Source organism: Drosophila takahashii, chromosome 2R (genome assembly GCF_030179915.1).
Source record: "Drosophila takahashii strain IR98-3 E-12201 chromosome 2R, DtakHiC1v2, whole genome shotgun sequence".
NCBI classification, from domain to species: domain Eukaryota; kingdom Metazoa; phylum Arthropoda; class Insecta; order Diptera; family Drosophilidae; genus Drosophila; species Drosophila takahashii.
In genome coordinates this window covers 34829438-34856584 of record NC_091679.1, presented here as the reverse complement: position 1 = coordinate 34856584, position 27147 = coordinate 34829438, and the positions used below count along the sequence as shown (strand labels likewise).

At 45.7% G+C, this 27147-nt stretch overlaps 5 protein-coding genes across 6 annotated transcripts in view; all 5 read left to right on the top strand.

Annotated features, from left to right (window-relative positions):
• The window catches only part of pk (prickle), a 67185-nt gene that overhangs the window by 12151 nt on the left and 27887 nt on the right, over positions 1–27147 (top strand). Inside the window, exon 1 of one of the 2 annotated variants that reach the window (XM_017146027.3) lies at positions 13251–13766. The exons of the other annotated variant lie outside the window; for it this stretch is intronic. Within the exon in view, the coding sequence (XP_017001516.3) occupies positions 13537–13766 (230 nt within the window). The 5' untranslated portion in view covers positions 13251–13536. Of the gene's footprint in view, positions 1–13250; positions 13767–27147 lie in introns of those variants that run through there. 2 annotated transcript variants of the gene reach the window in all.
• LOC108060365 (uncharacterized) lies at positions 17406–19985 on the top strand. Its single transcript, XM_017146031.3, has 2 exons — positions 17406–18629; positions 18873–19985. Exons 1-2 carry the CDS (start codon positions 17496–17498, stop codon positions 19839–19841), a joined length of 2103 nt encoding a protein of 700 aa, XP_017001520.2. The 5' UTR covers positions 17406–17495; the 3' UTR covers positions 19842–19985.
• On the top strand, positions 20439–22751 carry LOC108060364 (uncharacterized). The gene has a single exon (XM_017146029.3). The coding sequence runs from the start codon at positions 20529–20531 to the stop codon at positions 22746–22748; it is 2220 nt and encodes a 739-aa protein (XP_017001518.2). The 5' UTR covers positions 20439–20528; the 3' UTR covers positions 22749–22751.
• On the top strand, positions 22841–24623 carry LOC108060367 (uncharacterized). Its single transcript, XM_017146034.3, has one exon. It carries the CDS (start codon positions 22841–22843, stop codon positions 24518–24520), a length of 1680 nt encoding a protein of 559 aa, XP_017001523.3. The 3' UTR covers positions 24521–24623.
• On the top strand, positions 24520–26723 carry LOC108060366 (uncharacterized). Its single transcript, XM_017146033.3, has one exon. It carries the CDS (start codon positions 24598–24600, stop codon positions 26698–26700), a length of 2103 nt encoding a protein of 700 aa, XP_017001522.3. The 5' UTR covers positions 24520–24597; the 3' UTR covers positions 26701–26723.

Here is a 27147-nt window from a genome sequence, read left to right as displayed (position 1 = left end):
TGTAGAAGAAATTTTTTAAATCGGACCATTCGTTAAAAAGTTACGGCGGATCAAAGTCCCTTTAGCTGAGTAACGGGTATCTGATAGTCGGGGCACCCGACTATAGCGTTCTCTCTTGTTTTTCGATTTGATTACATGGCTACATCTGCAGATGATGAAACATTTTTTAGTAAGTAATTTTGTAAATTATATTTTGCTCTTTGTCACTTTATAAATATTACTTTGTAAATATATTATTCCTGCTCTAAAGTACGTATTCAAACTTTCGATGTGATCCTCAGGAAAGCGAGCCTATCGTTCGTATTTTCGAAACTATTCTACCCAATTTGCTTCAATTACTCGGCCAATTACCCAGACACCCCCGCACCACAGTCTGCAGCTAGCGACAGAAACCGCATGGAAATATTGCAAGTTGTCACCGGAGTGTTGCCTCAATTAGCGGCAACATGTTGCTGGTGCGGCGACCACAAGAGCAGCTCAGCTGACTTTGGTTTCAATCCATTAATTTGCGTGTTGACGGAGAGTCAGTTGGCCATTAACTTGGGGAGGGGGTGGTGTGGGGTGAGGGGTGTAATGGGATGAAGTGCAGCGGAGGTGGCAAATGAGGAGCGATTGCTGTCCGTTGGCGGCACTTACAGCAGAATCGCATTAAATTACACGTTAGCCGCACGATTTGCCCGATTTGCATATAATTATGGCGAATAAATCATAAAGCCGCGGCTTTGGCCATCACAATATTTGCACATGTAATTTGCATCTGGAGTTTGCCGCGTGTGTGTGTTGGTTTTTTCTGTTTCTGTTGCATTATGTTGCTAACGAGATGAGCAGTAAGATTCCCGCATCCGGAGCAGCATCAATTAAAGCGACATAAAGGAAACTTATAATTTTCATGCGGCCTAATCATAGTCGGCATTCTTCTTGCCATTGCCTTTCCCTTCCTTTTCCATGCATTTAGCAGCGTTTATAGAAATTGCCAGCCCACCAACTCCCCCTTTCATTCTTTATGACCCAGTGCTCACTGAAAGAATTTTTGATATTTCTGAAAAAATGTCATTGTTCTTAATTTACTCATTTGCATTTTCTTTTTAATAAATAAATTAATATTCTATTTCATTTGAAGAAAAGTCGAAAAATATAGATTTTTTAGTGTAATCCAATTTAATTTTATTTTATGTATTTAGTAAGTAATACAAAAAATCTTAAAAATAGTCCCTTAGCAGAAGAAAAATCTGTTAAACGACGAAAACAATTATTATAATTTTTTATATCATTTGTAAGTATTAAAGTTGCCAAGTATCAAGTTCTTCCATAAAAATATAAATATTAAATCCAGAATTGCCGCTTTTTTTCTCAGTACTCCTAAAGAATGGACCGCATCCGTGGCTGAAGTTTCGGGGGCGGGGTAATCGCTGTTTAAATTTGTACTTCGTGATGCAATCATTCTGAATGTCAGAGAGACCAGAGAGACCAGTGCCGGTTCTCCGGCCCCTCAACTCGCCATTCGTATGTTAGGCGCCATAATGGGTTAACACACACAGAGAAAGACACGAAGAGTGGCCAACACACACACAAATCCACCCACACTTTGGCAGGGAGTTGAGGTCAGCAGCCAGCAGTTGTTTTTGGCCATTGTTCGAGCTCCTTTTTTGGGTTGGGCCTGCACTCTGCGTGTTCTCTATTGATCTAAATTTGCTGCTTGAAAATTTGTGGCTCCTTTTCGACGGATTTTTTTCGGCCGCTTATCGCTGGCATTCCGCTGGCACTGAAACTGGCATTTGCATTCGGCCAATTCCAATCCTTCGATTCGGTCTATTCCCGGCCAATTGCTGTAATTTCCTTATATACTTTGGCCGGGCTAATGAGCCGAAATCTTTGGCTTCGCAATCTTGGCTGGCGGGCCTCGGTCCGCCGTTAAAATTGTAATCAGTTAACGCTTAATTGGGGTCGCACCACGCCCCTTCTTGGGCATGCAATGGGAATACAATGGGGATTGGGGAATCAGAAACACAGATCAGCCGGAAGAACCGCTAAGCTAACTGCCAACTGCTAACCACTATGGCATTTTGTTTTATTCGATGTTTTTACTACTTGACTTGCCAATACATCAAAAGAAGCGGGGAAAATCACAGAAAGGGGTGGGGGGAACAGCGAGCGGAACCCTTTCATTAGAGGAAAAAGAAAAACTAAAGCGAGCATCGACAACGAGAAAATAATGATGAATTGCGGTATTATCGCACGGTAATACGCGGTGAAGGAGGCCCAGAACCACATAGGAAACGGGAAACTGGAGCACTTGCGCACGAACAGGGCCAGGGCAAGAAAGTCAGAAAGTCAGGGAAGTCGGGGAATTGGGGAATCGGACCGAACCTGGCCCAGACCCAAGACAAATATGTAATTGGCCGGGCCGCCAGACACGAAGGTGCGCTGGTATCACGTACTCCTCGGCCTCGCAGAGGCAAGCTTAAAATGCATCAACACGATGATTTATTTGCATTGCAAAATCCAAGAACATCACACTGCTAGAAAAGTCGAGCAGAATTTTAAAAAATAACGATTTATGTTATCCCCTGGTTTTACGAGCTTTATTTTGTGGAATAGATTTGAAATTACCTGTTTTTTAAGTCACAATCTCACGACCTATTCAATATAGTATGTAACATTGAAATAAACCGCCAAGGCCTCAACAATGTTCTGATCCGAAACTGATAATGCTGAACTGAAAATCACGATGACTTTTCTCGTATACCAATGGATAAATATATGATTACTAATCAAGCAAATCGGTGTAGTAATAAAAACTCCAGCTCCCATATAGTTGTTGGAAGATGCAGTTAGTTTTAGTTAATTAGTTTATACAAGAGTGCAGCCATAAATATACGATGATAGAACCTAAAATTCGTTTTCCCCAGTGCTGGTGGAAAGAGGAAAATCCAACACGTAGCTATGGCCAATTTCCCGAACAACTTAATTGAATCGGGCTGAGGGGTGGTGCCGTGCAACGCTTCGTATACGCAACTTCAGCTCATCCTCCGCTGGGCCTGCCAGCCTCATTTGCATTTCGCATTCTGCACGCACAGCCAGCCGTCCCATAGATCGACCTTAGATGAATAAAGAACTCCTGCTTAATTCCCTCTGTATATTCAGTTCAGCACCGAGCAAGCCGACACACCCAAGTCAGGCCGCCGCCTTCAACTTTAGCATTTCGCCAGCGAGGCCAGATATTCATTCCCGTTTCGCAATTAAAGTTGGACTTGTGGAGTCCACCGAGTGCAACGCCCAAGAGCCTCAGCCTCTCCGGCTTTCTGCGGATCCACCCAAGACAATTGCATTTGACATTTAGGCAGCTGGCAAAGAAACCAATTTAAAAGCGTCAGGGATTTGAGCGCTGGCTCTTAGCCCAAGCCGTTTCGCTTTTGTTTCGGCTCGCTTTCTGCCATAATCCAGCTGAGACCCGATCGCTCTCCGCCTCTGGAGCCGCACCTTTGTCGGCCTGTCAAACTGGAAAACTGGCCAAGAGCACTCGCCAAACCGTTTTGACAATTTACCACCAACTCGGTCGCGGATTCGGATTCAGACTCCAATTCCGAATCAAACTCACAGTCGAAGTTGAAGTCGAAGTCGCATTCGGACGTCTGACCATTTGTATAATTGGCATCTCTAATTTTTTTGCCGGCATCTCCTACCAGTGACTTATTATGGAGCTGCTAGATGGTAATTGCAAGTTGGTAGCTGCTAGCTGGAAAATTCACGATCAACGAGCGGTTCTTGCGGCGTGAGTAATCGGAAAGCGGAGCGCGTTGCATAAATATAAAAAAAAAGGCGCAAGAGGAGAGGAAAAATAGGAAAAATTGTGTACAATAATGAAACTGGTTTGTGGTTTTGGGGCGGCCGCTCTAAGAATTACACGCACACAGGCAGCACCGGTGGGTAGGTAATTCCTATGGCGATCAGCATGGACCAGTGTTGCCATAATGCTTGTCATAAATTCTCCAAATTACCCAACACGTCGCGCTCTGTGGCTCAGTGGCTCTTGGCTCTGCGATCTTAGCTCTTGGCTTTGGCTGATTGCAAATTGTGTGACAGCGGGGTCCGCAGAACGTAAATTGAATTTATGTACTCGCCCTCCGCCTTCCTTAGTTGGCCACAGGATTAATTGTCCGGCGAAGTCTCGGTGGCTTTTGTCTCAGTGCATCCGTCAATCAAACGGCCGCTCTCTTTCTATTTCTCCTTCTGCGCCAACTTGACAATCGAAATTGATTTCATAACATGATCTCCAATTGACGGCAATTCGAGGCTGGCTTTCTTGCGGTCGGTGCACTGAACCCATCTGGGGATCGGCCAATCTCCACGGACGGATCTCAAAATCGAGCTGGTTCCGCATTCCGCCCCTTGGGGCAATCAAAACTCTGATTTGTGTCGGATTTTCATGTTGCGCCTATGAGCTATGCATTTGGATCATTAATATCACATAAATAATTCTTTATGGCCATTCCTCCCAGTCGTTAAATATAATAAGAACTCTGTGGTAACAGGGCGGAGAAGGAAATACAAATGATTTTATTGGCTGTGTGCAACGAGAAATTAACAATAAACTGTTTTTAAAGCAATTAAAAAAGTATCATAGGAATCTCATTCTGGAATATGCAAATTAAAGTATCAGTAACATCTGTGTACTAACCAAGAAACTCTAAGAATGTTCAACAACAAATCCGGGGCACTCAAGTATATCTTCTTTCTTTTTCCATTTACAATAAGAAAATTTATTACCTCTCACTTTGAGTCAGCAATAGAAATAAGCAACTCTTTAAAAGTTGCTACACAAAAATTTCATTGAAATTTCCCAGGAACCATTTTTTAATAAACCGCACAATAAAAAACCATTTTACGATTCTCTTATCAGTTTTCTTATTTTTTTAAAGTAAAAAAGGAAACCAATGACTGTGAAGAATAATATTATTCTTAATAAAAATACCCATGACAGAGTTATCAACAAATGGAATAATGAAAAACCGTTGTTTGATTCCTGATAAACAAGATCATGTTATTAAGAAAATAAATAAACTGGGCTTGAAAAACCATACTATAGGGGAGAACTTAAGATGGTTTCATTTGTTTAAATAAAAACAATCCCTTACTCAGCTGTTTTTAGCATAAAAATCCTAAACATATTCTATGAGAGTTCTTACTAAGTCAAGACAAAACTGCTAATTGCAAATGCCAAAGTTCCTTGTACTCTGCTGATCTATTACCTTTAGTGGGTGCCCGTGTGAGTCCCGCAAAAGTTTTTATTGGGTGTGTTTCATTGGCCGCCGAGCGCGACGAACTTGTTGTAAATGGTTTCTAAACTTAACTTTATGGCCAACATTTTGTAAACTTTATTTCTCTTTGTCCACTCGGCAGGCACTTGGGTTTTCGCCGAAGTTGTTGCTGTCGTTAAGGTTGTTGTTTTTGGTAGGTAGGTAGCTCAGGTTCCTCACTTTGAGTTGTTGTCAAGGCCCACGCGCCTTCAAAAGCGGCGTCTGAAGGCCTTCCCGACGGAACGCTCTTTACATTATGTTACCGTTTCTCGGTCTTTTGCCAACACTCGATTATGCCGAGTATATCCCTCAGCTTAATCCATCTGAATTCGTGCGCATTACGCACATTTGCGTAACAGATTCAAGTGCGCGATATGGAGAGTCTCAAGTGCGAGGCGAACTCATCGAGGGAGAGAGCAAAATTAAACAACAAAATGATGAAAACAAGAAACTGTTTTCGAAAAAACCTTCTCCACGCTGTCGTTGTACTTGGGAGCATTACGCAGCAATACAAGTTTTCAAGTGCTCACAGCAGAAAAAAACAGAAAAAAGAAACACGAACTCCATAACTCTGAAGCTGAAACATTTTCTGTTTCGTATTTGATTTGATGTTGGCGCGTAATGAGTTAGCAGAAGTTTTGGGCTGGGGCCGAGAAACCAGTTTTCTCAGCTTCCCCCTCTTGAAATACAATTTTTTCCAATTTAAAAATTAACTGTGCTTTGATTAATACTCGATTATTCCAGGCACTGCATGTGTCCGTAAATTATAGAAGTTCTTCGTCTGCCTCTGCTCCTCTAATGTGTTAAATGGGGCTGGAAAGTGGTGATGGAAAGTCCAGGATGACGGCAGCAAATTGCAGGAGTTTTTGTGTAATTTATGAGCAGCTTTATCAGCTAATTGGCCTAATTACGCTGCAGTTGGCTCTGAGGACAACATAAATTGCAGCTGGGCCAGGCCCCGCAGCCTGGAGAAGCTGGCAATTCACACTTCCGCGATTTCGCAGTTGGCCATCGCAGATGCAGCAATGGCAACAGCAACATCAACGGCAAACAACAAAGGCAGGCGGCTTCGACAGACGACAGTTTGAGAGTCGAGAGTCAAGAGTCGCAAGTTGCAAGTTGCAAGACGCCGGGCTCAAGAATCGAGTGCAGGGAATGGCACCCAAAGTCAGCAGAGACTGCAGCATCTCAGCCTGGCCTGCAGTATGTCTGCTGCCAACATCGTGACTAATTACATGCGACATAAAATGAAAGAAACGGCCCAAAGTTCGTTGGGCCCGCAAAGGGGAGCCACATGGGGGGATCTAAGCAACCAGGTCGTATACGTAATTGAAGAAAAAGTATCTGAAAATTGCCAAACAACAGCAGGAGCAGCGGTAATTGGCAGGAAAAGGCAGCCAGAAACGGTGGCAGTGGCAGTTGCAGTTTCAACCAGTACAGTAACTTGACAATTCAATAAAACTTGGGCTCCGTCGACAATTGCAGCGACTGAGAAGTCTAATAATCGGCTTTGTACCGCGATCGTTGTGTAATTGTGATTTGAGCAATGTCAAAACCCAAGCCAACTAATTGAAAGTCGCCTTTCTCTCTCTTTTTTTTTGTGATTTTTTCGAAGGCAGCTCGTTAAATCTGCATCTGCCGTCGAGTTGGAAAACAATTTATTTACGAGAATTTTAAGAGTTGGCCACAAAAAAGAAGAAACGGCAACTGTTCTTCGGGTTCTGATTTCTGATTTTTCTGGTTTCTGGACGCTCCGTTCTCGTTTCCCGACTCGAACGCCCACTAGCATGCCATCGCCATCTGCTGGAGTTGCATTTTCAGTTGCCACACGAAAATAGCGCAAAGTAGTGCATCAATAAACAATAACAATGCTCCTTGGCTGCCGCTGCTGCTGCTGCTGCTGTACTGCTGCTGTGTTGCAAGGAAAACAGGAAAAGCTGAGGCAGAAGTAGATCTGGTGGCTGGCCACATGTGCGGATGTTGCAATTGCTGCCGCTGGCTAGCAGCAGCCTGTCAATAAAAAACAGAAAACAGAGATCGGCCGAGAGGAGAATAAAGGAAAATCCCAAACCGAAAAGCATGCTGAAAGCAAAGTGTGGCGGTGGCGGTGGAAAATAAAACATGTGCAAGTTGCAGTGGCCCGCGGTTAAGTGAAAGAAATCGCTGCCAATAGCGGAAATATTAGCGTTTACCCGATCAGTGGAGTTGAAGGTGGGGAAAGGAAAACTGAGGAAAGCTGAGGAAAACCTCTTGCCTCGAAAAAGACAATGTGTTTATTATTGCCTTTGGCCGCGGGCAGATCAGGCCATAGATCTATAGATTTGCAGGGACTGCGAAATAATGGCGTTGAAATCATGTAGAATATGGAAAGTACTTTCATGTAGAGCGATGTCGACGTAGTGGAATTATATTTTTTTTAACTTGATTTTCTGGTTTCTCGCTCTCGAATCTGCAACAAGATCAACTAGATTAGATTTGAACCGCAATCAATTAAATGCATGGAGCATTTTAGTAATGCAAACATTTTAATTTACAATATTATTATAGGTGCACTAGAATATTGTCAATGTTAATGTCAAAACGCCATGTAACTTTCTGGTTAATATCTGTGAAAATCCAGGCAAAGAACATTCCATTATTTACTAGACTGGCTTCCCTCTTGACTGCCAAACTTCATTCTCTGCCTCGGGGGCAATCTCGATTACATGTCACCCCAAAAACCGACCAAATCAATGCCATCCTGGGCCTAATCCAATTGTCGCTGAAAGGGCCGAAGCCCAGCCCCCAATCATCGAATTTTGGGAAACTCGGAGCTCGGCAACATCAAATGCCTTGACATGGCATCGAAACAACACAAAACCGATTGTGTTAAATCAAATGAAGCATAATTTTGACTCAATTTATGTGTGGGCCTGTGTGAGTGGGAAACTGCAGGCAGTTTTCCCCAGTTAACTCCAGCGGTCCCAGTGGATCGCTTAGCCTGTCATTCCATCACCGGAATCACCCACTCCCGAAAATCTCCGAAGGGTTGCTGTTTGTTGCCTGCTTACTTTGATGAGAGCGGACAGGACGGACGAGTGCCTCGGGTACATAATATTTCTATTAATGACTTGCATATTTATGAACCCAGATCCGGAACTCATACCCCCGACCCCAGCACTTTATCCGGAACCGAACCCATTCCGAATGCCCGGCGGGCACTGCTTCGAAGTCGAAATGAGTGCAAATAAGCTGATTTTAATAATAAACAAACACGAGCACAAACACAAATAGGCATCAAATGTATTCGTAGTCTATTTGAGTTTTGGTCTTGGCCGCCAGCGATGTCGGAATCTATATACTTGGATACTCGCACAGACATATATATTTTTAGTACACCGCCTCAAGACGAGAACGTTTAACTGGAATTTTTACATGGCTTCCCATTTCGAAATGCTCGCTTTCATTTGCGTTTCCAGCTACTTTGATGTGGTTCCCTGGCCATGGATTTCGTCAACATGTGGCTCCGGCCAACGAGGCGTGGAAGGTATTTAGATAAACAAGAGCCCACTGACTGGGTCTAGGAAGTTGCCAAACAATATGCTCCACATTTGCATATGCTCATCCGCTGTTTTTCCTTTTGGTAATGGGAGTAACGACCCAGAGATCGGCTTACTCGGTGACCAAAAAAAGTGGAGTAGTTACTGTCAAGTGCCTGGCGTTTTCTCCCGATTTTATGACCACTTCTGTGTGGGCCCATCAACTCCGAGTTCCCACCGCTTCAGACAGGGCCTAATGCGAAGAAGACACAACAATGGGCATATCAAAGTCACAGCGACAACTAATAGCGCTCCCGTAATGAAGTGTTAAGAAATATCAGACAGCTCGCTAATGAAATACTCAACTGCGGGCCCAGACCAGGAACCATAAAGCAACTACGAGTACTTGTCGAAATTGTAATTGAGCTGGTTCCTATGGCCCTGATTTCGGGCCTACCTGGGTTTCTTTGATAATGATGGGAAACAACAGCGGTTTGATATTGTCATTTCAGAAATTGAACTTTCAGGTGAGGTAACATCGAACATTTTGCTAAATTACTTCAAGAGCCTATTCAAAATACCTCGATTAAGAAATTATATAATTTTTTAATCAAGATTATGTAATTTTCGTGATAACTTTATAACTTTTTTGACCCAATAAAAATACAATTAAATATAAATATTATTTTTTTCATCTGCACTTATGTTTTAAGGCAGGAATTTCCCAACAGATGTTAGTAAATATATTTTTGCATTGGAGGGTTGACTATAATATGAATAATTGTCTTAATTGTCTAGTATTCATTCAACTAACTCACCAACGACATAAAACCTTACATTTTTAACAATACATTTTTTAACCAAACAACGTTTAAATTCAAATTACCTTCCTTGGGTTACGAGTACCATAAATTGCTTAATTTAATTTCCCAGCACATCCGATCGATTTCTAGTGCACCGATCCCAAAATTAAAGTTTTCCACGGCACAAAGCCCTGCCAAAGTTGGTTAGACACCCCCAAAAATAGTCATAGACCGTTGTAGACCTGTCTAGCAAATGGAATTAGGAAATCTTTTTCGCCAAATCCAACAAATCATGTTAAAGCCGACCCAAAGGCCGGTGGGTGTGTTAGTGTGTGAGTGTCTAGCTGGGGAGAACGCCGGCGGGCAGAATGTTTACACCGCTCTCGGTTTTGCTGTTTTCAAAACTGTGCGGTCTGTCTGAAGTAAAGGTGGGGTAGGGTAAAGGGGAGGGGGCGGTGGTGCAGCAAGGGTTTGCGTGGGCGTATTGCGACATTATCGAGGGTGGAAAGACCCATCGAAGAACTGCCAGACGGCAAGGGCATAAAGTTTATATAATTATTTTTATGCCGACTCTCATAACTGAAGTGGAGCGTGTGTGGGTATACTGGGAAAAAATTCTTAGGTCATTTCGGTGCTTCTAAACAAATTTTAAGATGTCGACAACAAAACGTGAAGTCGAAATCAAAAGCCAGAAATTCTGATACAAATTCTAGGAAAATAAAAATATTTTAAACAATTTTATTTTTGGATCAGCAGTTTTACAAAAATCATATTAAACTTTTAAGTCGAATTTCCATCCTATTTCTGTATAATTTTTCCGCACGTGTGCCTGTCTCCTGGGGATGTGTCAGCCCTTTTCTCCTGACTGAGCCATTTGAGTTGCTAACTATGTGAGTTATGCTATGAATAAAATTAAATTACACAAATGTCATTGGCTGTGATGTTGCTGCTGCCGCTGCTCCCAGCAACATGTTGCTAATGACAGCCAGAAATACCCGGCAGATGCATTTTAATTAAAATCCTGAAGAAAAAGGGCTCGCTTTAATCTAAAGTCCTGTATCCAAATCGGAAATTGTGTGCGGCTGTTGAAGTGTCGGCTGTTATTGCTCCACCACCACCCACGATCCACCCACTCTGCTGGTGGATATGCATGTTTGTTGTCCTGTCTGCAGGGTTGATTTGGCAAACGACGCAATTTGTTGTTGTTTGCGACGGCATGGCATAGCAGCATGGTGGGTCAGTGGGAGGTGGAAAGTGGGTAGTGGGTGCTAAGTCCCGCGGAGTGTGGGATATTTGCACATTAAATACCGTAGCGTAACCCAGTGGAGCTTTCACTTTTCCTCTGCTAGCACAGAGAAAAAATTGTAAAATAAATATGATGCCGATGGAAACGAAAGGTACAGAAACGCTATCAATGTTAAATCTTTAAATGTGCTTTATAAGCTTTAGATGTAAGACAACGAATTTTGTAAATATATTTATAATGAAAAGGCTAATAAGCTAGGATTAGGATGTTAATGTCATATTCTTGAAGGCATTATTATTTTAAATGCATAATATTTTTATTTCTCGTCCTTAAATTAAATTTTAAGTAGTCTTAAAATTCGGAATCCAAATATGTTTTTGTAAAACGGGGCTAATAGACCCTTAAATTCAACTAAACGACCGCAATCTCCGAATTTGTAGTGAATCCTAATCTCATTTAATGCTTATTAATTCCAAATCAATTTATTTTTTTTATTTATCCCATTTAATATTCACATTTAAACAAAGATCTCGACTTTTTCAGAGTAATTGTGAGTGGCTTTTTGGTTTATACATTTGTAACTTCTCACATTATGTTATTCTGCATTAAAAGTTTTCCCTCAGTGTGTGTTTGTGCATCCTATTCCCTGGAGCCTCGTAAGTGTTGCCAAGTTGATTGTTTTGGCCTGCACTTTGTGTGGGGGATAAGGCCTGTGCAGTACAGTTGCCTCCGGCCAACTCTTTCTTTCTCCGTTCGAATGGTTAATTGCCGGCGAAAGCTCTTCTTCTCCAACTGGACGAGATGTCTGTTCTGTTCGGGGCATAAGTGGGATATGAAATCATAAAATTTAACGATCGCCGGAGTGTCTGGCCTGGCTGGCCTTATAAACAGGGGTGGCTTTTGGGTGACCAGATAGCCAGAAATGCAACCCAACCACCACCCAACTCGCTCAGCTGCTCGGCACGTGTTCAAATTACCGTGAAGACGCTTAGGGGTGAATTCTCCACAACAACTACAAAAACAGCCGGCAGCCAAACGACATTCAAATTGAGTGAGTGAATTAAAAAACCTGGCAATCACAAGAGTCCTGGAGAGAGAGTCTCAGAAGAGAGTGCCTTTTTCTCTCAGCGAAATGAGTTTGTAGCAAAATGCGAGCATACGTTCGAGCGCTCGCTTCCTTCCGTCCTTTGGTCGTTTTTCCGATGTTTTTGGGGTTTGTTCGCCTCGGTTCGAGTTTCCTTTCCCTGTAAATATGTGTGTGAGAGCGGTAAAAGGTCCTTGCGAGAGTGTGTGTGTGAGAGGTCACGGGGATCGTGCCTGCCAGACTTTTATGGTTATAAGTTTCAACTGAGCACCGTGGTTTCAGGATTATTTTAATAAGTTGAACCTGAGCTAAAATAAAGGTGAATTATAAATGATATTCCAAAAGTAATCAGATCTTAGATATTAAATCCTAGAAAATACATAATTGCTTAGGATTAACCTTTAAACTAAAATATTATATTTGAAAGCCTTTTAGTAGAAAACGCTGCATACTTTTTTGATGTTGACCCTCATTCATCCTCTACATTAATATTCTAAAATCAATCAATGAATCTTCAATAAAGTTCGAGTATGAGAGAGACTAAAAGATGAACTTAATAGATTTTTGCACCACAGTTCGAAAACGTTTTTTGAACTTTAAGCCCACTCTCTCCGCACACTTTCCCCGGTCTCACACCGCATCCCAACCCCCTGTTTGCACACCTCGCTACATAATTTCAACAATATGCGTGCATTGTACGTTGGCCCACCTCCCTGCACCACCCCCTCCACCACCCGTCCCCGTTTACCAACACCACCACAATCTACGAAAACGAAATCAGACATAAAAACATTACATTACAAACCCTTATTTTCCACACACACAAACGCTAAAAAGAGGAAGGAAAAAAGCCGGCAATCGCAAGGCGAAACAGCCGAAACAAAAACTGAAACTGAAACTGAAGCAGAGAAATCGCAGGACTCAAGGACGTGGGGCGAACACGGGGCGAGTTCTCTGCCATCGACAAGGGATGCAAAAGTGAGTGCCAGATATTAACCCTCCAAAGTGTGTGTGTGAGTGTGCCCAGTTTCTCAGTGTTGGTGAGCCTTTGTGCGATGTGTTTGGGTTTTCGCCGTGCTTGTCAATCCCGTCGTGCCAAAACAAACGCAACGAGCATTTCGCCGATTAGAAGGAAGAACCATCCGTGAGTGCAACGCGAGCGGACGACGATTCCGCGTATATTCCGATTTCTCCCGATACTGATAAGCACTAACTATATATTTTTAACGCGAATTAAGGAAATCGCGAATTCTCGGAATCGGTGCCAGTAATTTACGTAGATTGTGGACGGCGGTGAACTCGAATTAAACTTAATCTTTTACTTTCTGCCGGCCGCCTTTGTTATTGTTTGCGGCTGCTTCTTCCTCCTCTTTTTGGGGGCAATAGTTCTTTGTGTTGGTGTTCGTGTTCTTGAGAGTGCGTCTTCGAGTGTTTGTGTATCTGTGAGTCAGCGCAAATGGCAATGCGCATCTTTGTTTACCCACAAAATCCGAGGCGCTCCACAGAAGAGATGTAGTTGTGGCAGTGAAAGCGGCGCCAAAATCTAAGTCTAGTGTTTTCTTTTGCCTTTCCGGCCTTTTGCGAAACAATGAACAATTCGTTTGATAATTTGCATGCCGATAGCGATAGTCAGAGAATCAGCAGCAGCAGCAACAACAACAACGGTGGACCCAATAATGACGGCGAATCGGACGAGGAGGTCATCGAGGGCATGGCGCTGCTGGAGGGCAACTATCAAGTGCTGCGCCAGTGGGTGCCACCCGCCCCCAACTATTGGGATGCGCCGCCCAAGGCCATCATCAAGTCGGCCGAAGTCAGGTAAACAAACGAGTCGAGTCTCGAAGCTGCCACATGCAACATGCAACGTGCAACATTGCGGCAGCAACTCGACGACAACAGCTACATGCTTATGCAATTAGGAGCGCAATTGCCAACGCTACATTTGGCGATTGCCTTCAATAAGTTTTAATTAAGTGCTTCGGGTTTGATTTGACAGCGCATTCCATTTTGCTGCTCACAAATTGCACAGCAATTAACTCGAATCAACTCTTTGCGAGTCTAAACTTGAGTTTAAGTCTGCACTGAGAGAAATCAGCAGACAATTGACATGGAATTTGAAACATGCTTCCTATTTTAAGCTAAGGCTAAGATCTGTAAATCGAAAAATATCGATAAAATCGATATAATATCGTATTTATGGCACATTTAAGCAATGTTGTCGATAATATTATAGGGACAATTCTATCTCTTCTTTTGATTAACAACGTATTTATTTTGAAATGTTCTGATCTGATTTGATAGCGATAAATCTGTTAAATGTAAAACACCTAAAAAAAAATCAAAAATTCTAAAAAAAAGAACTCATAACTATTTTGGTCAGTGATTCTTACTTCGGATTCGATTGCACCAGCAGACCTCTCTAACGGTCCAAGGCAGCAGCAGCACTTGTCGCCACGGCACTATTCAATAAAAGTGCAGTTATTTGTAACGCACTTTTATGGCCACACATGCGATACAAACCGAGACCCAACGATCTGGACCGGGCGGTTCCAACCGCCTCAACGAGTCCAAGTCCCGTGTCCGGCCGATGGAAATCTCAATGGATTTGGCCTCGGCGCTTGACAAATAATTTTCGCGTTTTAACAGCTTGCAATTCATTCAATAAAAATTTGATTATTATGGGCGTCATCAAATGCGGCGAACAGTATTTGCATGTCGAGCAGCAACTAACCGAACGCAAATAAATTCGTTTAAGCACGTTGAGTACTGTAGCTTTACAAGTGACAGCGGGTATATAAGTTTAAGACTGGATTGGATGATGCCATATGAAATATGATATTGTGTGATTTGAAAGCTATGCACTGAACATTTAATGATTGTTCAGTAAAAGAACGTATAACTTTACAAACAAAAATTATTTTAGATTTAATTATTTGAAGTTCTTTTTTATTTTAAATGAACTCTTCATCTAATTAAAATTCCTGCAGCTTGGCCAATGTCTTTGAAATGTATTAACCATTAATGGAGAACGTCCACAGGCCGGCTTTAAAATCTACAATATTTAAGAAAAAAATTGCAAATATCAGTTATTAAATTAAATATTTGTTCTTTATTTGGTCTTTACATTTCCTCCTTGATCTCTTTGACACATATTAACCCTACGTTGCGCAGTCCTAACAAATGGACCGTATCGTACGTCTCCAGTTTCAGTCCATTTGCTCCATAAAACTGCAATTTTTCCAGACTTAATCCGTAGGCGGTAGCATACTTCACCATCAGGTGCTTTAAGGGCTGCCTCTTGCCAATGAACATCCTGCAATATCCTTTTCCATGTGGCGTAGTTAATTCAATAAGCTCTTTCATCTTGAAATTTTTAATATTTTTTTTTCGGATGATATTTGCTTTTATTCGGTTTGTCGACTTCCTTGCTTTCTTTTTATTCAGTAATGGTTTGAAACAAATCACCCAGGCCAACTTGATAAGACTGAAATCAATTTTCGTTCTTTTCCAATTCTTTGAATTTACATTTAACTTTATTATTAATTGGAAAATTCAAATTCAATACAAATGAAAATAGATTATATGTATTTTAATGCAGGGTATTGGGTAAATTTTAGTATGATTTTACAGATTCAGCGGATTCAGCAACAATATGGGACACATAAAATTATTAAATTATTATTCTTACTATTTAAAAACGAGGTGTTATTGAATAAGGCGATGATAAAATATCTTTGATATGCAGAGAATTTCTCGCGACCCATTCATTTTGGCATTGATAGCATACAAACAGATTGTACGGGTTTATTTGTCTGACAATCCGTACGCCCGTCGATCCGTCCGTCTGTCTGATGTCCAACTTCACTCAACGAGCGCCACAGTTGGCGTCTGGGTCTTGAGTTGCTGCATTTGCTGATGTTGCTGTTGCTGCTGTTGTCTCACTGTCAACACCATGAGGTATGCAATATGCAACATGCAGTGGGGAGTCGCGGGGGCAAGTGGGTCTTCGTCGCCGTCGTTGACAACTGCAGCATGAGTCTGCGGAATTGAGTTGCCGTTTTTTTGTTTGCTGTTCGCTGCTGGCTGCTTGCTGCCTGTTGCTGGCTGGTAAATAATAAATGCGTTGCTTGAGAGAATGCGAGATGGGAAATCAAAATGCAAACGCTGCCAGATTCTTTCTTTTCGCTGGATCCACTTGAGGCGGCAGCAACAATGTCCCCTGGTTTCGGCATGGCTTCGTTTTGTTTTCCTCCGCCGGGCCGTTAAGTGCAACAGAAGCAGCAGCAGCAGCAGGCACGGCATTGTTGCAACTACGAGTATCTTTTGCACGTTCTCAATATGCATTTCTGAATTACAATATGTTGATTGCATTTCGCCGGCACGTAGATGGAACACATGCACTCCAGGGCTTCCACTCCCAGCCGCCATAATAATGATGAGTATTGAAATTGCCAACAATGCAGCGCATTTCCCCTTTCCATTTCCCACTATCAGTCCCTATTCGGCTTCCTTTTCTGCGGTCTGATAGCCTTTGTTCTTGGCCAGGATCCCTCCCTTAGCGGTTTGGTTGGGGCTAAATTACTTTATACTCCTGTACGGCTGGTTGCCAGGGTAATTGATATGGCTTTGTTTCACTCGACTGTTTCTGTTTTCTGTGTTTCGTTTGGTTTCGCCCTTTTGTTCAGCGAAAAGTTTGTTTCTGGGACGGAAAAGCCCACCAACCAAAGAAACTTCCTCTTCCTGGGGAGGTGGAAAGGGTGGAAAGGGTATTACAAAACCCATAACCACATGAAAGCTCCACCACGACCTTTGGCAAAAACCACAGATGACATAATTAATGAGCCTTTGAACCGTCCATAAATAAGGAATAGTTCATATTCAGTTGTTGCTAACGTTGCACATGACTTGTGTATAAATCAATTTAATATTTCTCCTCTTCTCGTTTCAGGTAAGTTGATATACGACAGCCACGGCGACTCCTTTCACTTTGTGGGCTTTCTTGGCGGTGCCAGTCACAATGGCAACATCAACATCAACAACAACTTCTAGGCAACTTTTTTGAATTGTGTGAAGGCGGCACGTCAATGTCATTGAGTCCTAAGGTAAATGGCCAGGGAAATTCAAATTCGAGTAACGAAAATGCCGATCCAGCTGCTTGGGTGAAAATTACGATGACTTGTCACACAAAGCGGGTTTTTCTATTGGGTTTTGGGGATTGTTAGCGAATTAGCACAACAGCCAGCCTCATAAATTGCAATTTACAAGGAACTGAGTGGAGCCAAAGGAATTTTCCTTCTAAAACGAGCTAGCAATAGCTCTAAAGCAGTTATATACCATAAATTTAACACTGAACATGGCTGAGAAAATTAAAGTATGATATTTATAATGAATACTAAAAGTCATTTAAGACCTCTGGTTAGGGCAAATGGATAAATCTGAGTAAACCAAGCTCCCTCTGTCAACTAAGGCTGCTCTATAATACATATTCGCCAGCTTCACACTTTTATATCATACTTAACCCTGGGATCTTCGAAATCTAAACATTCCATGATGATGAGACCCACGCAGCACTCGGTGATCCACTCGCTGGGCAAGATTTCGCAGGTATCCATGGAGGGTTCGCACTCCAACAAGCACAACTTCATGGAGGCCCACGATGACGATGAGCAGCAGCCGGAGAACAGATTTGTGGCCAACGAGACGGTGGAGGACATTCTGAACGAGGTCCTGCGCACGCAGAACTTCCAGCTGAAGAAGTCGGACAGCACCCTCGATGAGCACTGCCAGTCGGTGAGATCCAGGCCGATGAGGATCAGGCCGCAACTGGACCTGGATCTGGACATGGACCCGCGGCTGCGCAACTGGAATCGCGTGCTGGAGCAGCGAAGGCGATTGCAGGAGCGGATCGAGCGGCAGACGGGTAAGCGGGCCCAGGATGTGCTCTTCAACCGATCGGCGACCATCGACGAGGCCAGCAAGCGGATGATCCTGCGCGTCCTGGACACAGCCGACCGATCGCAGCCCCTCGTTCGCCTCAAGGAGAATGCCACCCTGACCTCGCTGAAGCCGCGCCGAGATCCCGATCTTTGTCGCGAGCTAAACGAGCTGTATGCCGTGAAGCCGCAGTTGCAGCAGGTGGAGTTTGTCGGCCTGCCGCAGGTCACCCAGCAGGAGTTGGCCGCCACCCAAGTGCCGCCCCATGCGGTGGAGAGCCAGTGGCAGCGCTCCAAGGTCCTGAGCCAGCGCCTCGAGGCCAAGAAGCACGCCATCCAGCATGTCCTGGAGTTTGCGCCCGACCTTCAGGAGCTGCAGGTCACGCCGGCAGTTGTGGAACGGGCCAACAAGACGCCGGCGATCATCAAAGTCGGCGAGTCCTTCTTGAGGAACCTCTCCGGTGACTCCACCTCGGTGGAGGAGGAAGAGGACTCGGAGCTTGGCCTGCTGTCCTTTGATGAGGAAGAGGGTGAGGATGAAGCCGCAGCTGAGAAAATCATCAAGGAAATTGTCGGTGGGCGAGTGGAGGTCAATGATTTGGAAGAGCCACAGGACGTGAATGGGTTGATGATCAATGGCATGCTCCTTGATTACCACAATCCCACCGGCGCCACCGGCAAATCTATCCATATGCTGCTTAAATGTGAGCCCTATCAGCGGAAAGTCGAGATGCTTTTGGATATCCAGGTAAAATCTGGCAGGGGAAGTCCTTAGCTTTTTCGGTTGTCTTGAATTTGGAAATATTTAAGCACATTTAAGTAAGGCATTTTGATGCTTAATGGGTGGAAGTGCTTCATGTTGACCCTTTATCACTCAGTCCATCTTGCTTACTTCTTCCAGTGAAATTATTAGGCACCTCCTATATATATTTTAAAATTTTTCTGTTCACGCTTGTTGGGTTTCTTTGCTTAAGGACGACTTCTTCCACAGAACCTCAGTCCCAAGTTGGTGCATGTCTTTTGGCTAAACAAGACCCGCCTGCGTTCCGATCGCTTGCCCATGGATTCCGAGCTGATCTTTGACCGCAGCGAGTTCATCCTGGAGCCGCAGGGTCGTCGCCTCATCCGGGTGATGTTCCAGCCGCAAATCGTGGGCCTCTTCACGCAGCGATGGTACGTGTGCCTACAGAGAACGCCCTTCTGCGGCACCCGTCGGCTGGACGTCATCCTCCAGGGTCAGTGCACCATGCCGGCTATCTTTCAGAGGCGCTTGAAGGAACACCGAAGGGTGCCGGTGGCCAAGCAGAAGAAGATGCAGGCGCACAGCATCCTCCACATGCAGTCCAGTCTGGCGCCCATTATCGAGAATCCCCGGCCATTGTGTCCCTACCAGAGATCCTTGGATGAGCGAGAGATTTTCAATGCCCAGAATCCTTCCTATCGCTGCGAGCGATACGAGGATCTGGAGGCTCTCAAGGATATATACGGACTGGCCAAGAAGCCGCGAGATCGACCCTGGGACCTGAGAATCGAGACCCTGCGTCGCTTCATCGGCAAGCAGAAGAGCCGCTTCCTGCGCGAGAATCTGCACAACCAGCTGGTGACTCTTCTCCAGCCGATGAAGTGCAACAGGTGCTCTGCCTTTCCCCTCCTGGAACACAATCCCCAGCAGGAACGGTCCCGCTTCATCTACGTGCGCGGCACCATCAGCAGTTTCGTCGACGAATGGGAGGCCATGGCCCTCGGTTTGGATGAACAGTTCTTCAAGCTGGAGCTCCTGCGTTATCTGCCCGAGAAGAATCCGTATGAACCAAACGATGAAATGAATGTGGTGGAAGATATCTCGAAGAGAGTGAGGTCTAACAAGTACCTCAAGGACTCGCTCTACATGCAGACCTACAATCTGCTTTGCGATGCCGCCGAGGACATTGTGTCCGTCATCGAAAGCACTGCTGGCTAAGATTCAAACAGCAAAGCAGACTGAGGTGCTCTTTCATCTCCTCTCAGCTACATCGAACAATATTAGAGGAACTTATGAAAGCACCTCGGTTAGTTTGATTTTCGAACCATTTTCCTCGTTCATATATTTTTCTAACGTGTTTAGACGGCATTACACAAATAAAGTTAAAAAAAATTATTTGATAATGCATAGAAGAGTCGATTGACTAAATCAAAAAATGTATTTTTTTATTTTTAGGAAAAAAAAAAGTTTACAAAAATTTAAAGTTTTAGTTTTTGGGGACAATCAATTGGGAATTTTATTACGAGCTGAACTAGGTATAACCATCCATATTTTTCTAACTATTCCCATTACTTCGGTCAAAATGCCAGTACTAAGTTGGGTGGAACATCAGGATTTAATCAGAAATTTTTAAATCGACAGTCGATTTTGTGGCTCTATAAAAATCGCATGCGTAATACTTTCAATTATTGTTTTGTATACAGTTTTTAATTAAACTAGTGTGCAGATAATAATATTTAACTTGAAATTTAGGAGAATTACATAGTTGGCTTGGCAGTGAATGCTTTGAATGGCCCGTTTGATTTCTATTTCGAGTCGGAAAACACCGCTGACAAGAAACCTTATATTTTTTACAACACTTGAAGTTGACATACGAAATACTTAAACTGCAAGCTCCCTCACAAAATGGAAAGCCTGAGGGCAAAGAGTCCGCAGATGTCTGGCGAGTGCCACATGCTCAACTTTTCGGAGTCCACGTTCACGAACAAAAACGGCGATTCGGAGAACTTTTCGAAATTCACACTGGCCAACATGGCTTCGCTGCCCTCGTCGTTGACCGAACCGACGACCCGCTCTCTTGCGCAGGCGCAGCTGAATGCCACCTCGCCCATGGGCAAGTACACGGAGCGCATGGTGGAGGAGATTCTGAACGAGATTTTCATGGAGCGACGCGGCGACTTCCCGGAGACGTCCTCCTCCTGCCACCTGGCCGAGATGCCGTGGCCCCGCGAGGAGCAGGAGCAGCACGTGGACAAGCGCCTGCGCTACTGGAAGGATGTGCTGCAGCAGCGCAAGAAAATGCAGCAGCGCGTCCAGCGGGAAACGGGCAAGCTGGCCAGCGAGGTGCTCTTCAACCGACGCTCCACCCTGGATAATCGCGACGGGCAGACGGTGAAGCGGATCTTGGACTACGCGGATCGCATGCAGTGTGACCGATTGATAAACGTTCCAGTTTCCAAACTGGGTGACCTTCAGGATCCCTGCACCTGCCAGGTGATTCCCGGACTGGAGGCCACGTGCCCTCAGGCGGAGAAGGTGGGCTACAAGGATGTGGAGATCATTGGTCTGCCTGAGGTCAGCAAAAGGGAGCTGTTGGGCCGGGAGGCCTTGGAGCAGAAGCCTCCAACGGGTTGGCTGCAATCGCAGTTCCTGGACGAACGACTGGAGCAGCGTTTCCCAGCCATCCAGCAAGTGGTGGAGTTCTTTCCTGATCTCAACGCTCTGCAGATAAAGGGCAAGGCCATCAGTAAGCTCAAACCACCTCCAAGTACCGTCCTCGTGGAGGTGGACTCGCTGCACACGGTGACCAACAGCGACAGTCCGCTTATTTGCTCCGAGGAGGGCATCTGTGAGTCCTGTGGAGCCACAGAGGAGGAATCAACGGAGGCTCCACCTCCACCCGTCGTGCCAGAACTGGGATTACGGGTCAACGGGGTGGACTACGTGCCGGGTGAGAACAAAGATTGCTACGAGATTCTCACCCGATTCACATGCGATCCATTCCGGCGACGCCTTAAGCACGTCCTGCAGCTGACCAACATTGGCCAGCAGACGCTGTCCTTCACCTGGAAACAGAGCACCTACTACTACAACCGCGGATCCCTGCTGCTGGCCAGGGACAATGAGTTCTACTTCGATTTGGGAGGGTTCAGGCTGGCTCATGGTGAAACTCGAAATATAGCCGTGCTCTACCAGCCACGGAAGGTGGCCATGACCATGGAGCTGTGGCTGCTGCAGGTGGAACCGCGTATCTTCTGTGGCCGCCAGGAATCCCTACTGCTTCGCCTGCACGGACGTTGCTCTCCGCCGGCGGACTACATGGCCAAGTTGCTGGAGTGCCAATGCGCCTGCATCTGCAAGTCGGATGCGGTAGCTATCGGCAAACTGACCACTCATCTGGGTGCACTGGCTCCTCTGGTGGTGCCTCCGCCCGCCTGCTGTCCCTACGATCGACCGCTGGACGATCGAGAGGCGTTTAACGCCCTGAATCCGGGATATAACTGTGCCCGTTTCGATGACCTGGAGGTGCTCCGTGCTTTCCATCAGCGTCTGAAGAAGCCGCGGGAGCCACTGTGGGATCTACGTCTCTCCACCATCAAGGATTACATTCTGAGGATAGAGGGTTTGGTGGAGCGGGAGCAGATCTTTGCTGAATTCACCAATCTTCTCGCTCCTCTGTTGGGCGGAGAATCTTCTCTGAATACCACCTCCTCTAAGCAGGATGATCAGAAGCAACGATCGCGGTTTATCTATGTGCGTGGAGTGATCTGCAATGGAATTGCCGAATGGGAGGACCTAATGTTCAACGTTCAGGATTCATTTTTCAAGCCGGAGTTGCAGAGGTTCTACCTAAATTTGCTCGGGGAATCGGAAGAGGGGGAGGTTGAAGAACAAGACGGGGAGGAACCTCAACCGAGTCCCATGAAGCCCATTGACAAGGAGAAACTTGCGGAAATAATCGGAGAAACGGAGTTGGACGAGGAAAAGATCCGGGCGGCGGTGATGCGCACTCTGTATCGTTCCAAATACTTCCGGGACTCGCTCTACATTCAAACTTACTCACATCTGTGCAACATGGCCGAGGACATTGTGTCCGTCATTGAGAGCACCGAAGTGGTGCCGTGATTAGTTAGGAAAACTTTGTTGAGAACTAAAAAACTTACATTTGAGATAACCTAAATCCATTCATTATTTTCTTCCATTTCATATAAGTAGTCATGCCCTTAAAGTCAAAAACACTCCCATCAATGGTGACACCCCAAAAACAATTAAATTTAAAAATGTGCTCAATTCCGACGGATCTGCTGATCAAAGAGGATTCCTCCGAGGACAGCATCCATCCAGACGGCTTGGCCAATGACCTTATAGACGAAATTATGAGAGATCATACTGTGAGAGGTGTCCACCACGAGTCGTCTTCCTTCGCGTCCTCGTCCAGTTTCCCCCCAGAAAAATGCAAAAGTAATGTGGAACATCGTCTACACTACTGGAAAAACATGCTTATCCAGCGAAGGGCTTTGCAAGAGAGACTACGAAGTCAGTTGTGTAGGACTCCAGAACAGATGATTTTAAATCACCAGGGAAAGATAGTGAACCGTTCGGTGAAAGGCCTTGTGGAGATTGTGGGACTACCCAGCCATTTGGCTGCTGAATTGTTAGGAAGGGAGAGTCCCGAGGAAATAGAGGACTATGAGGACAGTTCGACAATATCTCCACCTAAAATCTGTAACCTTGAGGTTGTGGGTAGAAGGTACAAGGATGTTCCTGACCTAATAAATACCATTGGAGACACCTCTAATGAGCTCATAAGGTCAAGTGGCGGAGGTGGAGGTGAGGTCATCCAACCGATACAGACGATCCAACAATCGGTGACCGGGCCGGGCGTCCGTATCAACGGAAACCATTACTGGCCGCATGTGCAGGAGTTCTCGCCAATTGTGGACAGGACCTTTATTAGCAATCCCTTCCAGCGTCACCTGCGCACCATTGTTCGCATCGAGAACTGCGGAAATCAACAGCTGCATTTCACTTGGAGAAAGGTGAACTTCTTCTCAAACAACGATACTCTGATGGAAGCCGATTCCGACGACTTTGTTTTCGATGTGGCCCCGTTTATCCTACTTCCAGGTGAATTCCGGGATGTTACGGTTCTGTACCAACCTCGATATGTGGCTATTGTAAAACAACGCTGGATGCTGTTGACCAGACCTCGGATTTTCTTCTGCCGACCTTCAGGCTTTATTTTGAACCTTAATGGTCGCTGTACTCCGCCCAAGGAGTACCTGGACCGACTTAAACTAGAGAAGCTTCAGGTGACGGTCTGTGAGCCGCGGGTTCATTTAAAGCAACGGAGTTCGATACTCTGTCCATATGAAAGGGAGCTGGAGGATCGTGAGGCTTTCAACCGACGGAATAGGAGCTTTCAGTGCCATAGTCACGAAGTCGTTGACCGTCTCTTGACCTTCTACAGGCGGCTGAGACTCCTGCATCCAATTTCATTTCCTCCTTCCTGGGACTACAGTGTCCACTCGATTATTCACTTGGTGTGCAAAAGCCAGGATAGTCGACAGCGCATTGAGCACTTTTTGGAATTAAGCCACCTTCTAGACGATTTGCGAGGTGCACCGTCTGTGCCACTTAGTTTGGTGGACTCTCCTGAAAGATTGAGGGATCGGAATCATACCAAGCACCTCTATGTGCGAGGAATACTTGCCAGCAGATTGGAGGAATGGGATGAGAAGGTCCAACTTCTCAGGTCAAGAGTTACCAAGGAAGAAAGCAAAAACTCTTACCATTCAAAGTATTTCATGGACTCGATATATATCTTGTTATACGGACTAATTGGCAGTGCGGCTGAGGATATTGTGTCGGTGATCGAGAGCACAGCTCTGATCTAGTTTTCCTCGAGAAGAGAAGACAAAAATAAACAAACAAAAAAAAAACACTTAAAACATTAATAAAAAACTCTATAAAGATGGAACAGCGAAGTGGATTAGGTTCGCGACACCGCTCGTGGTTGCAATCCTTCAGGAAAACCCCAAATTCCTATAGGGAACCCGGGTCCCAGAAGAACGTGGTAGACATGAAGTCCGATTCCACGGGGCTGGATTTTCGCAAGCGAAAGAGCCTCAAGGAGGTTACCGACCTGGAGGGTGAGAAGATACTGGACGACATAATCCAGGACATCTTCAACAAGAAGCTGGGCATTACCACGCTCTCCAGCTCGGAGTGTTCGCTGGACGAGGATATGCGGGAGTCGATGAGCATGGATCCGCGATTGAAGCTCTGGTACGACACACTCCAGAACCGAGCCACCGTTCAGGCGAAGATCCAGCGAAAGTTGGGCCGTCGTCCGCACGAGATGCTGATCAATGTGGGCGGCACGGGAGCTCCCGGGGATCGAGGTACCGTGGAGCGGCTTCTTGACCTCGCGGGTCGCATGAATCCCACGACCTTGGCCCAGAAGAAGCCAGCCGTTCTTCCTTCGCAGATAAATGCACAATGCCTGGAAGTTCCTGAACTCCAGGAGACGCTTCCCCGAGCCGAGCAGTTAGGTTGGGTGGATATGGAGGTCAGTGGACTGACCAGAGCCACCAAGCAGGAACTTCTGGGCACGGCACACCCACCACCGGAGAAGCCCTCCCGTTGGCTAAAATCACGGTTGCTGGAGGAGCACATAGACCACAAAAGTGGCGACATTAAGCGGGTTTTGCCTTTCTTCCCCGACTTGGACAAACTGGAAGTGGTGGGTGGCACTGTGCAGGAATCCCTCATCCGCAGCGACACCCCGCAGATCGAACGAGTGTCCTGCAACTCGATTTTCAGTTTGAGCAGCTCGTCGGAGATTGCAGCAGAGTATGTGAAAAAGGAAGAGCAACCTCGAGGGGCAGAACCTGACCTGCAATCTGGGATAGCCCGTGCGGCGGTCAAGATAAACGGAGTGGTTTTCTTCAATGCCGGCAGACGAGGTGTTGTGCCCGACATCGCCAACGTTTTCTTCGAGTGTCATCCGTTTCAGAATGACGTCAAAGAGGTGGCTCGCGTGGAGAACGTGGGCGTCCAGGTGCTCACCTGCCAGTGGGCAATGGGCGATTGCAAGAGGGGTGGGAAGTGCACAGCTCAGAGCTGCCATAACTTCCTACTCTCCCAATCTACCTTTACCGTTTTTCCCGGCGAGGAGGTGGTGTGCCATGCCCTCTTCCGCCCACGTGGATGCTACCTCTTCAAACAGCGCTTCGAACTCCGCATTTTTCCGAATGTAATTGGTTCGGTTCGCGGGGTTTTTGTGGCCCGTTTGACGGGACGCTGTGTTCCAGCACCTGAGTACACCAGCAAACTGCGCAGGCTGCAGAACATGATTACTGAAAGGTCCAAGAAGCGGATGGCCGATGATCTGACCGGGATTCAAGCCTCCATAGTGCCCCTCCTGAAGCCGCACGAAGTGGTGTGCCCCTATGAGCGAATTCTCGACGAGCGTGAGGTGTTCAATGCCGAGAATCCGGGCTACAAGTGCGAGCGCTTCGATGACCTGGAAACGCTGAAGGCACTGCATCAGGCACTAAAGAAACCAAGGGAGCCCACTTGGGACCTGCGACTGGAGACGCTCCGTGAGGTAATCCTGCGGCTGCCGGACTCCAATCAAAGGAAGCTACACTTCGACAAACTCGTCGAGGTGCTGGAGGAACTGAAACAGGGAGGTGGTAAAGGATCCCTCACCCACTTTAGTCGGAGTGAGCAGAGGACTCGATCCACCTTTATCTACGTAAGGGGATGTATAGGGAATGGCATTCAGGAGTGGGAGGAGATGATGGCTTCGCTGGAGCTGAGTGGCCTCCGGTTGGAGGTCAATCGGTATCAGGTGAAACAGCAGGAAGAAGTTGAGAGCGCCGAAGAAGATCAGGTGGAGACGAAGCCCTGGCTTCTATATCTGCGCGAGGAAAATCCCCGTCTGTATCTCCTGAAAAAACTGCAATCCAGGAAATCCTACAGGGATAGCCTCTACATGCAGACCTACTCGCACCTCTGTGACATTGCCGAAAATGTGGTCTCCGTTATCGAGAGCACCCAGAATTCTTAAAGTTATAGTGTAGTATAGTCCAAAATTTAATGTGTCAGTCTGAAGTTGCCAAAAAAGAACTCTCGCTAAGAAAAACTCCCCTGGGATGGTCTATTGATTTGGAAATCTATTAGCCCCAATGACGGTGTGGGAAACTATTTCCCTGCCAAGGCCTGTGGGGACACACCTGTGCCCCTGATGTGGCGCTAACTTTTCCCATTACGATGGCCCTTTATGGGCCAACGAAATTGCCCATTTGCCGTTTGGGCGGAGGAATCCCAGGCCCACACCTCTAGCAACCCCCATATCATGCTTAATGGCGCGCAAATGTCGGCCGGAAAAGTTTCGCAGGCGACTTCGATTTGAGCTAGTTTGCATTGATTTGATGACACTTTGGGGGTTATTCGATTCCACTAATAAACGAACCGTTGGCGTGTCAAAAAGTTGTCTGCACATTTCGGGGACGTT

Excerpts from the sequence above, each read along its gene's own strand:
- LOC108060367 (XM_017146034.3), top strand. The coding sequence starts at position 22,841 with ATGCCCTTAAAGTCAAAAACACTCCCATCAATGGTGACACCCCAAAAA.
- LOC108060366 (XM_017146033.3), top strand. The coding sequence starts at position 24,598 with ATGGAACAGCGAAGTGGATTAGGTTCGCGACACCGCTCGTGGTTGCAA.
- LOC108060365 (XM_017146031.3), top strand. The coding sequence starts at position 17,496 with ATGATGATGAGACCCACGCAGCACTCGGTGATCCACTCGCTGGGCAAG. Across the intron at positions 18,630-18,872 it reads AGATGCTTTTGGATATCCAG|AACCTCAGTCCCAAGTTGGT; the intron begins GTAAAATCTGGC and ends CTTCTTCCACAG.
- LOC108060364 (XM_017146029.3), top strand. The coding sequence starts at position 20,529 with ATGGAAAGCCTGAGGGCAAAGAGTCCGCAGATGTCTGGCGAGTGCCAC.